This window comes from Salvia splendens, chromosome 15, assembly GCF_004379255.2.
Source record: "Salvia splendens isolate huo1 chromosome 15, SspV2, whole genome shotgun sequence".
Classification (NCBI taxonomy): domain Eukaryota; kingdom Viridiplantae; phylum Streptophyta; class Magnoliopsida; order Lamiales; family Lamiaceae; genus Salvia; species Salvia splendens.
The window spans coordinates 28606156-28618239 of NC_056046.1; the positions used below are offsets into that span (position 1 = coordinate 28606156).

At 34.1% G+C, this 12084-nt stretch overlaps 1 protein-coding gene across 1 annotated transcript; it reads left to right on the plus strand.

Moving 5' to 3' along the window:
* The first annotated feature begins 519 nt into the window (after positions 1–519).
* LOC121769195 (flap endonuclease 1) lies at positions 520–7300 on the plus strand. Its single transcript, XM_042165919.1, has 17 exons — positions 520–680; positions 761–877; positions 1108–1166; positions 2165–2224; positions 2319–2372; positions 2470–2518; positions 2657–2704; positions 2879–2944; positions 3076–3126; positions 3379–3498; positions 3561–3645; positions 4590–4671; positions 5412–5520; positions 5596–5652; positions 5765–5811; positions 5896–5950; positions 7081–7300. The coding sequence occupies exons 1-17, from the start codon at positions 669–671 to the stop codon at positions 7144–7146; spliced, it is 1137 nt and encodes a 378-aa protein (XP_042021853.1). The 5' UTR covers positions 520–668; the 3' UTR covers positions 7147–7300.
* The last annotated feature ends 4784 nt before the right edge of the window (positions 7301–12084 follow it).

Consider the following 12084-nt stretch of genomic DNA (forward strand, 5'->3'; position numbering starts at 1 on the left):
CTTATACTCAACTTTGCATGTATTTCTAAATGTGCAGATTAAGCAATGGGGAGGATACGTGCTGATCGGAGTCGATGCTACTTAAATAAATAAGTGTGGATCTCTCAACACTTCGTGTCTTTATACGCAAACTCGTTTTCTGGACTTTTCTGTGGTATTTTGTTAAGAGAGAATAATGAAGTCTCATCATCGATACTTTGATTTATTTTACACAAAGATATGTCATCAATCGAACCCCTGTAATCAAATACTCAGGTCCGGTATTTTGTATATCATTATTGTTATTGAAAATTATTCTATTCAAATAATACTACTCATTTTCCATTTATTTAAATCCCTCATTAGTCATGGTTTTTCCGCTTTTGCTATCTTTACAAAGCACAGACGTGACATTAAAGGATGTGACAATTGTTCCAAAAATTTAAGACGAGTCCATATTCAAAAACACTAACCATTTAATAAATATTGGACTAGTCTCATGTCCCTTAGACCATAATCCATGTGGCTTGGGTATAATGCGTTTTTATTTGGAAAATTGTTTAGAGTACACACTTCCACAAATAAAAGGAACTCTCAAGAGGCGGAACAAAACCCTACACTCCATCTCCATTTCCTTCTATCTGCTGACACAAATTTCTTGTCATTTCTTCAGTTTTCTGCTAATTAAAATGGGAATTAAGGTACCAGTTTCTTTCGTTCACTATCAACTCCGCATAATTTTATATACAATCTCAGCTTTTGTATTCCGCGAAATTTGTAGGGTTTAACGAAGCTTTTGGCCGACAATGCGCCCAAGTCGATGAAAGAGCAGAAATTTGAGAGCTATTTTGGCCGAAAAATTGCAATTGATGCCAGCATGAGCATATACCAATTCCTTGTACGTCAATTCCTCTTTTCTGTGTTTAATGGCTAATGAACAAAATTGCTTCCTTCAATTGAAGAAAATGTGGTGTGTTTGAGTTTTTGCGCTTGATGAATGACCTTATGATTTGATAGTGTGGGTGGATACATGATTAGTGGCTACATTGTCACAATTGAAGGAATCTCAGAGCCTTGTGCATCGAGAAAAACTTAATGCTTAGCAATTTTTTTTAACGAAAATGGCAGATTGTCGTTGGGAGAAGCGGCACTGAAATGCTCACTAATGAAGCTGGTGATGTGACTAGGTATTGGATCTCTCTGAAATTTCTCATGTTGTGTAGTTCATAAGTTGGAATTTTACGAATTTGGAACAGCTCTTCTCATCTATGCAGTAAAGCCTCACTTTCTTTGGACAATATTTATATTTCAATGTTTCTGTACGTATGGTGTTACAAATGTCACACAGTTCCCCTGGTCCTCAATTTTCCCACTGGTTTGAATTAATTACTCTTGAGTAAAAATGTGTTATATGAATAAAAAAGGTTATGGCTACATTCTTATACCAATGTTTATAATACTTGGGCTCATATTTTTTGTGGTGCTGACTGCTGACATGGATGCTAATAAGGATAAAGATTCAATCAATACATAATTTTGGTTCAAATTGGATGAATGTTGATTCAAATATCATAGAAATGTCAGAAAATGTTTGTAATTTCAAATCGCAGCATTGACTTACTGGTAAAATAAAAAGGTAAAATATTAGTATTTGCAATGTGAAAAATACCTAGTATATTTGTTAGTTGTATTGTATCCATTTTATGTATTTTGAACATCATAGGGCATCTTTGGTGCTAAGAATACTATGAATCTTACTCTAGTATCAGACGGTGCTTTTTTTTTCTCATTTAAAGGACGATGTTTATGCTATCTATTATCTATTCATCATCATAAACATATCATTTCAATGTGTAGAGTTTAAATAATTTTATGTATTAAAGTGTGTAATATCCATGTTAAGTTTAAATGAATTTATAAATCATCACCCATGACACATATCCACTTAGCTATCTGTATATCCATGATATATCCCGTAAAAGAAAAGTATCAGCGTATTTGTAGAATATTGCTTATACCATAGAGGTGAATATGCACACTATATGGCTGTTAGTTGCAAGAGCATGCGTTGGAGGAGATGCATCTTCGTTGATTTTAAATTGTTAAATTTTTACAGAGCTCTCCCATTCTCCACTCATCATCATTGTTTGTGTATATCCCTCCCCTCTCGTATTATGTTTTTCAGTCACTTGCAAGGGATGTTCTCTAGGACAATCAGACTTCTGGAGGCTGGAATTAAACCAGTGTAACTTGTTTCCATCCCTCCTATTTGTGTTGCTTGTATCACATTGCTATTTAACTTTAACTTTTTTCTAAGGTTTTTTTCCTTTTCACAATAGCTATGTGTTTGATGGACAACCACCAGACCTGAAGAAACAAGAACTTGCAAAACGGTATTTGATGCCCAATAGATGCTCTTTTTAGTTAACTATTTTAAATTATTCATTTTGGAGGCAGGCTACTGGATTACTACTGAATTTCTGAATGCAGATACTCAAAACGAGCTGATGCTACTGAGGAGCTAAATAATGCACAGGAGGTTGATTAAATGAAACAGATGCTGCCAAAAAATTCATTTTACATCTACCACCCATCTAGAGCTCAATTTCTCCTTTTAAGTCTGGTAACAGTCTTGTGTACTGATAACTCTCATAGCATATTGCTTTTTTCGTTGCAGACTGGGAACAAGGAGGATATTGAAAAATTCAGTAAAAGAACTGTAAAGGTGAGCACATATTCTTTTGGTCTTTGAACTATACACTGTATCGTATTCTGTACTATTAATCTTAGCATGCTTAATCACACAGGTTTTATTTTCATGAGTTCGTCTTAGTTGTATATATAGAATAGACTAGAGCTCATTCAAAATAACTTAGGTCAATAACTTTGAATCTCCCAGGTCACAAAAAAGCACAATGAAGATTGCAAGAAGCTTCTTAGACTCATGGGAGTACCGGTGATTGAGGTGATTCAAAGAAATAAGTTCTTTAATAAACTCCTTGCTTTCCACAAATTCCTTCATGTACTCTCTTGTATTTGGCTTGGGACGCAGACCACAATCCAGTTATCGTGATAGTATTTATTGTAAATTGTTAGGCTCCTTCTGAAGCAGAGGCTCAATGTGCTGCACTTTGTAAATCAAATAAGGTACACATGTTAATTGTATGGTCATCTGATAAGAAGCACTGCCATAACATTCATGGTGAAACTAATATGTGTATTAATTTAGCTACAACATGAATAGGTTGTAGCTTCCTTTTAGTATAGAAAATTACTATGCCTATATACGTGCTCTGAAGTGTCATGGTGAACCCTTACTAAGAAAACAATTCACTTAAGTAATGGGATATGAATTACCTTGTTCTCAGCATGTCTGTGTAATGTTCATTTGCTTGTTAGGTTTATGCTGTAGCCTCTGAGGACATGGATTCCCTTACTTTTGGTGCTCCAAAGTTTTTGCGCCATTTAATGGATCCTAGTTCAAAAAAGATCCCAGTCATGGAATTTGAAGTCTCTAAGGTACTAAGGGAGTTGATAGTCATTTTTTAAACATGTTGTGTCTGATTCGCTGATTTTTACAGGTTCTGGAGGAACTTAATCTCACAATGGACCAATTTATAGACTTTTGCATTCTCTGTGGTTGTGATTACTGTGACAGCATTAGAGGTAATTTTCGCATTATCTGTCCAAGTGGTGTCAAGGAATTTTCCTCCCTTTCTCTTTTGTGTGTTTAGTAAAGTAGTGGGAGGGCACACCGGCACAGAGGTAGTTTGAAGTGTGACCCTAAGAAAAGAATTGTTTTAATCAGTTATTGTTAAAAATAAAGCTTGGTGGCATGTTCAGTTGGAAAGGCACTTGGATGGAAGTCCATGTAACCCAATGATTAAGCTCTAATGCTGGTATCAGACTCAGTTGAGTCTCAAAGGAGGTGCATTAACATGGAGTTAGTGCACTACTGAAATCTATAGAAGTGTCAGTGTAATAATATGAGCTTTCATTCTGGAAGAACATTTCTGCTTCCTTGCTTCTTGTATTTTCCATTCCAGCCCTGAACTGTTCCCTATTCAGCAGTTCCATCTATTCCTTTCAAATTTAAAACACTCTTTTGTTATAATGGATCTGTAGCTTTTTTATTTTGCATAAAGAACACTCTCATTGCCTCAATGCTCTGTTCTGTCTTTACTAGAGTAAGAAAATGACTTGCCTGTCCTGAAATTTAACACTCGCTCCATCCCATGCTACTCGCACATTTCTTTTGGACACAAAAATTTAGGAATGAGTAATTTAATGGCTAATTAAATTAACATTTTAAGTGTAATAAGGGAACACTTAATTAACTATAATATCTTAATTAAATACCCTAATTTTTACTTAACATAGAAATAGTGCAAGTACGTTGGGATGGCCTAAAAGGAGAAAAGTGAGAGTAGCATGGACGTATTGAGTATAAATTTGGTTAACACTATGTGGGTATTCATTCCAACTTATTGCAGCATATATTTTTCTTCCAGTTCAGGCATCATAACCCATACCACCAGTTAAATTTTGAAATAAACCCTTGTAGCTTTGATTTTACTATAAATTCATCGAAGATGTGCTCCATTTTTCAGGTATTGGAGGAATGACTGCTTTGAAGCTGATTCGCCAACATCGCTCAATTGAGAACATTCTGGAGAATATCAATAAAGAAAGGTGCTTCAGATTTTCTATCAAGTGCTGAAATTTACAATTTTCAACTATAATAGATAAATGATGTGCGATTTTCTTTATCAAAGAGGATATTTATTTTTATTCTCATAGATAGCTTCAGCATGAGTAATAGCGTGCAGTTTGCATTGAACATAAAGTTTAACCTCTTATTTGATGAGTAAAATATAACAACACTAAACACTCCAGTGGATCTTAGGAAAGGAGTTGGACATAAATGTTTTTGAGTGAAAACCCTTCCAAGTGTGATATATACGTCTTATTTCCCATCTATATATGTTGTGTCTTAGTTTCTTGCTTCCTTGGCTGGTTGTGATCTATAGAATTAGATGTATGCATATGCTAATTATTACCTACTGAACAAAAGCAATGTGGTTTCTTAAAGTATTAATCTCTCTCTCTCTCTCTCTCATACACGCACACACACACACACACACACACTCCACAGTTACATGTAAATATCTGATTTTGCTCTGACCTCTTTATTGTTGATTTCGGAAATTCATTGCATTATGATGTTTATTGCACTCTTTGAAAGATAGTCAAAGGGCATACTTTGCCAATATTAAACTCGACTTGTCAATGGGTGGAAAAACACCATAATGAGGAAAGCTTTGTGTATATATAGTAGTTTGTGCAAATAATATTGTCTTTTCTGTTAAGCTTTGTAGTACCTTAGACTCTCTCGTTTTACTCAATGATTATATACAACTATGTTCTTGTAGGTACCAGATACCAGAGGAATGGCCATATCAAGAAGCTCGAAGGCTCTTTAAAGAACCATCAGTTTTAACTAATGATGATGAGCTTAGGTGGTCATCTCCAGATGAAGAGGTAATTGGCTTTGGCAATGGTCTTAAACTTTTTTTGCATTTTGATATATGACAATTGTATCTATTTCTACTTCAGGGATTGATAAGCTTTTTGGTAAATGAAAATGGGTTCAACAGTGACAGAGTAACCAAGGTACATCCCCACTCCTTTCTGTCAATTATGACTAACCAACCCCAAAAAAATTGCCAGCAGAAAGACAAATCTTAACGCATTTGTAATATGTTCTTCAATCCATGTTTTCTAGGCAATTGAAAAAATCAAGACAGCCAAGAATAAATCTTCCCAGGGCCGGTATGAATTGATTGAATGAATAAGGGAACTAGTGAATATTTTACCCTGTTATAGTTCATGTTCTCATTCTGTTGCCTTGAGCAGGTTGGAATCATTCTTTAAACCAGTTGCAAATACATCAGTAGCTGTTAAGCGAAAGGTACTTTTCTTTCTAATAAGAATCAAACTGTTTTGTCTAGTTAACTGAATAATTCAATTATGAGTTCTTTGACAGCTGGATAAATGGGTTAGTTGTTTCTTGATGATAAAGTTTAGTTTCTTTTTCCGAAAACTGCTAGAATAAAAGCTTCTTTGGATACTTACACATGGTTAAGTAACATATTACATAGATTATGCAACATTGATTATATAATATACTAGAAAAAAGTGATTGAATTACCAAAAAAATAAAGTTAATTCCACACAGGTTTCACAATAAGTTTGCTTTGAGATAAAAGTAAACTTACTACTAAAAAATATTAGAATGTTTGGGGTAGTCAAAATCATCTGATCACTTTTATTATACTCCATTTTGCATAAAATGAGCATTAATGTGTTGATTATTTTGATTAGATGTCTATATTACTTGCAATGCTCATGATATCTGCTAGTGCAAATAAGAGTACAAGTACTCCGTGTTAACAAAGTTAAGCTTTTAAGAATGTAAATAAGTTTGGGTTGAAGAGTTTAAGAGCAAACAAAGTAATTATGAGAAATCATTGAGATTTTGAAAAACAAGTTACTGTGGATTTCAAATGCATTACCTAATTTCTTGATCTATTTTGTCCAATTGTGTGCTGGGTTTGGCACATGTAGGAAATCTTTATCCTCCAATCTACTGTCTGATAGAAACTGTCAATCCCAATGCAATATCACTAAATAGAGTTCTTTCTTGAATTATCCATTATAAGCTTAATTGGTTGAATGGACCGATGTGGTGAATGCTACTGTAGCATCACTTCCTCCCATACCCTAAGGCTGATTTGCAGCATTTGTTGGTCTTGGCCTGAGGCTGTCCATGATGTTATGCTGAAGCTTGTGCAGTGGCTCTTGAAGTCGAGAAGCCATGTTTCAGCTTTAGTTATGTCACATAGTAGTAAAAGAAGTGTTGCTATCAGTATGTATGAAATGCTAACAAAGTTCACAGGTGCCATACATATTTTCTCTTAGAACTCGTTTTACTCCCAAGATAGTGATTGATTAGAAGTAGCTAGCTCTGATATTATATTTTGCGAGCTTCTGCATCGTTGTTGTCTCTTGCATTGATCGTCTTATTCATCTCAATGACAGGAGACGTCTGAGAAGAATACTGCTAACAAAAAGGCCAAGGCAAGCACGGGGAGGAAAAAGAAATAGTGTTGGAGTTTTGCCAAGATGTGTTCTAGCACTCTATGCAGCAGATATGCAACTTCTCGTGTATGTTTAGGGTGTGTTTTTGGTAGCTATATTTCACTAGAATAACGGTATTTATCGTGACTCTTATCTTTAGTTCATGTTATTTCTCGCGCTATTTTCCATGCTTTGTTGGGTTTATTTAACCCACCAAATAGATGTGTTTATTTAAATTGCCTTAAAATTCTAATTAAATTAGTTCATATTGATTATAAATTATAGGGCTGACTAAATGACCGGTTCAATTAACTTACCAGTTAACCAAACAAGGAACCTTAACCGAGACTAAGTGAGTTTCAGTCTGTCCTATAACTAAGAGAAATTAAATCTCACCTGTTAGAGCATCTCCAAGGGGAAAGGGTAGATGGAGAGGTAAATGGACATAGCTACAATATTTACCTTTTCTACATAAAAATTTATTCTCTTCTTTCATTTTGAGAATGTATCTTTACCTCTTCTTGATAGAAAAGGTAAAAAGTTAGTTATTTTCGTTTGCCTTTTCAATTTACCTCCTTTCCTTGGAGCCTATTATTTTTTAAGAATGTATAATAACCTTTTTAAGAAGGTAAATGAGAAATATACTTTCTCAATATACATTTTTCCTCTTGGAGATGCTATTAGAGAAATGTCATCAAAATTTGTGAATGAACAATGAGATTTGTACTATGAGATTTATGTACACTCACTGGTAAATCTCATTTACATCTAAGCCTATAAGGAACTTTATTAGTAACCGGACAACTCGATGCTGCTTTCGTGGATTTCTCGATGCACACATCAAGTACATCTCATTTCATAAACACAATATAATCTTTGAGTGATGCTTATATAAGTAAATTCAACCAATAATTATATAACAAAATATTGGTAGTTAGTGAATAAATAAAAAAGACTTTATTACCCTTCAACTCATTTCGTTTTCTTGAATCTGAATTCCCCCTCTTCTTATTTTTCAAATTTGAATTAAAGTTACATGCATTAATTACATTTTGCAGTTAAAAATAAGTCAATACACAAATCTTTAATACTCTCTCTCCCAACTAAGTTGGGTCATAATCCGTTTTGGATGTCCCAACTAAGTTGAGTCATTTCCTTTTTTGACAAAAATCAAAACATCTAATTACTCTTACTTTATTACATCACGTACTTTACTCTCCTTTTATTTCTTCTACTTTATTTCTCCCTCTTACTTTTCAACACAATTTCTTAATTTCCGTGCCCTAAAGTTTTGTACCAATTTAATTGGAACGGAGGGAGTATAACATTATAACCTAGGGGGGTCGGTACCGAGAACGTAATACCGCTGCCGTACCGAAAATTGCGGTATGACAAAATAGCATACGGATACCATATTGACACCATATTGAATTTTCTGTATACCACAAATTTTGTATGGTTAATTTTTGATGTCGTTATTGCGGTATACCACACTTTTTACAGTATACCGAAGTACGGTACGGTATACTTAGACGTCACCACGGTTCGGGAACCGGCGGTTCACGGTTCGGAACCGCCGGTTCCGGTTCAAGATTTTCTTGAACCTGAACCGGCCCGTCCTAGCTTGGACGGTTCCGGTTCCTGAACCGTGAACCAGCGGTTCACGTCAAGGTTCGGAACCGCCGGTTCCTGGCCGGTTTGGCGGTTCATGTTTTTTTTGTTAAAATTGTAATTCAAGTAAAAAATGAAAATATACTTGCATAAATAAAATTAGAATAATGCGATGTACAAATGCAATTTTATTGATACAAATTTCAACTATATTACAAATTACAACTTTAAAATTACAAATTACAACTTCAAATTTACAAATTACAACTTAAAAATTATAAATTACAAAAGACTTAAGGCTATGTTTGGTTGTCAGGATTTTGTCTAAGAAAGTAATCTGATTCCTTAAATTTTAAATTCCAATGTTTGTTTCCGTTTTTAATCAAACTAGGAAAGTAATCAAAATCCCGAAACAAGGAAAATTAGTACAACTTTCCAGGATTCTGAATCCTAACTTTTCTTAGTTATTCTTTTTCCCAGTTTTAGGATTCTTACATATTTAATGCAATATAGTATATTATTATTATTATTATTATTATTATTATTATTATTATTATTATGTTATTATTATTATTATTATTATCATCATCATCATCATCATCATCATCATCATCATCATCATCATCATCATCATCATCATCATCATCATCATCATCATCATCATCATCATCATCATCATCATCATCATCATCATCATCATCATCATCATCATCATCATCATCATCATCATCATCATCATCATCATCATCATCATCATCATCATCATCATCATCATCATCATCATCATCATCATCATCATCATCATCATCATCATTATTATTATTATTATTATTATTATTTATTACAATATTTTAAAAATAATTTAAAAGTATAAACCATACTTAATTTCATGATAATAAATAACTATAATTCAAATTATCATAATTATAACTATATTATTAATATTTATATATATTTTATTATCATAATAATAACAATAATTTATTAAATAATTAAATATAATTATAATTATATAATAATTTAATAATTATTACTTTATAAATTAGTAATTAACAATAAAATTGTAGTAAAATTTTAAATTATAAAATTTATTCGATTAAAATTTAGTAAATATAATAATAATAATAATCTTATTTATTATATTATTATATATTATGATGTATAATCCATATTTAAACTATCCATCGTAATAATAAATAAAATAATATAATTATTATCATTTGTAATTAATAATTTATTAAATAATATGTATTATTATTTTTATAAATAATAAATGATAAGTATATTTTTAGTTTAGTGTTTAAATCAAATATAAACTTTAAAATCTTGATATTTTCCAAACACATGAAGGTAAAGTTATTAGGAATCATATTCTCGAGATTCATTTTCCCATGAATCATTTTCCTTGCCAACTTTACTTTCCCGCCAACCAAACATGACCTAAAGTCTTGATTACAATTTACAAATTACATATTCGAAACAAATGGGAGAAAAAAGAAATAAAGGAAAAGGACTAGAGCTCAACTTAAATTTAAAATTTAAGTTGAGATGCCTACGTATCCTCAATGCTCAATTGCATTTTGGAATCAAAGTCCACGTAGTTCTCTTACCTTGCTTACCTATTTGTCTTAATCGGAGGAATTCGCCTACTCTTCGTCGGGGAAGTAGTCTTGGTCGGGTTGTACTACTTGATTGTCTCAATCTGGTTCTTGGTCTCTAATTTTGGTGGAGCACCAATCATCAAGTAACATGGTGGCTTCCATGTTTTGCCCGGTAAGTCTACTTCTTCTGTCGTCCAAGACGTTGCCTCCAACACTAAAGGCGGACTCGACGACGACAGTGGAAGCCGGAACCGAAAAGATCTCCTTGGCCATTGATGCAAGGATGGGAAAATCTTTCTCGTGTGATCCCCACCAATCTAGGACGTCGATTTGTTGGGGAACGGGACCTCCTTCTTCATCATTGAAAGAAAAGTGTGAGTCAAAATATAAATCTAACTCACTTGCCGAATTTGACGTCCTTCCTCCGCTGCTGTAGCCGTATAGGTCCGCCAATTGGGATTGGGCGTCGGGGTCATAAACTTGGAAGAAGCCAAAGTTATGTGTTTGACGGGGGGGGGGGGGGTTCTAGGTCTCACTTGGTGGGTACTGTTGTACTTGGCTTCGTAATCGTGAAAAAGAGCCCGCAAGTCGAACTCAAAACTTCTTTGCAGGGTTGAGAGGTGGGGGAGGTTTATTTGGAATGTTTGGGCTAGGTTTATGTTGTTGTCGTCGTCCTCGTCATTCGATTGCAAAGCTCGGAGTGGTTCAAGATCAATAGAAGCCAAATAGTTGTAATAAAATTCTAAAATTTTTAAAGTACCAACTAGTCTCCATTTTGGATCCAAAAATTCAAATTTTCGAAAAACTGGCGGAACCGCCGGTTTCGTCAACGGTTTTTGAAAAGCCTAGTGTATAGGTCGGAAATAGCCTGAAAAGCTGCCGGAACCGCCGGTTCCGACGAAACCGGCGGTTCAAAACCGCCGGTTACGGTTTGCGCACAATTGGAACCTGAACCGGCTCGGGGGAACCGGCGGTTCCGGGAACGGTTCGAACCGTTGCCAACGGTTACAGTTCCGGTTGGGAACCGCCGGTGACGGTTCCAGGCCGGTTCGGTTCGGTTTGGGGACGTCTAGGTATACTGTATATACCGTTATGCAAAAAAAATCTATTTTATACACAAAAATTTAAAAGTAGGATTTTTGGAGATTTTTTCTTTTCATTTCTATTTTACATATAAATATATTAAATATAATATAATGTTTCAACTTATACCAATTTTCCGGTATGCACCAAGTATTCAGAATACTGAAGTATACCGATTTTATAGTATATACCGAATATTCGGTTTACCACGGTATAGAGCGGTATGAGAAAATTGATACTGTTACAGTACCAAAAGATTTCGGTACGGTATGATACCGTATCGAACATTGCCGTATACCGAAAAACCGATATTTTCGATATTTTTTCAATACGTTAAGTGTCATATTTCAGTATTTCAGTATTTTTCCCACCCCTAATTGTAGCAACAACCGTATGACTATTTGGAAAAGTTGCTCATAATATTGCAACAATCTTTAATACTATGATATTGTAGCAACAGCTATGACAAATCTTTAATTGCAATATTCTAAAATAATATTGCTATTACTCGGATAGCAACCACTATTATGAGTCTATGACAATTTAATAAAGTTACGTGGATAAAATATGAGAAATTTCGGAATTTGGGTCTCAATACGCTGACCTTTCGAAATGAGGGATTAATTACGTTGACCTTTCGAAATATGGGTCCGAGGCATGCGAATTTTTC

Excerpts from the sequence above, each read along its gene's own strand:
- LOC121769195 (XM_042165919.1), top strand. Across the intron at positions 2,945-3,075 it reads TGGGAGTACCGGTGATTGAG|GCTCCTTCTGAAGCAGAGGC; the intron begins GTGATTCAAAGA and ends GTAAATTGTTAG. Across the intron at positions 3,646-4,589 it reads TTACTGTGACAGCATTAGAG|GTATTGGAGGAATGACTGCT; the intron begins GTAATTTTCGCA and ends TCCATTTTTCAG.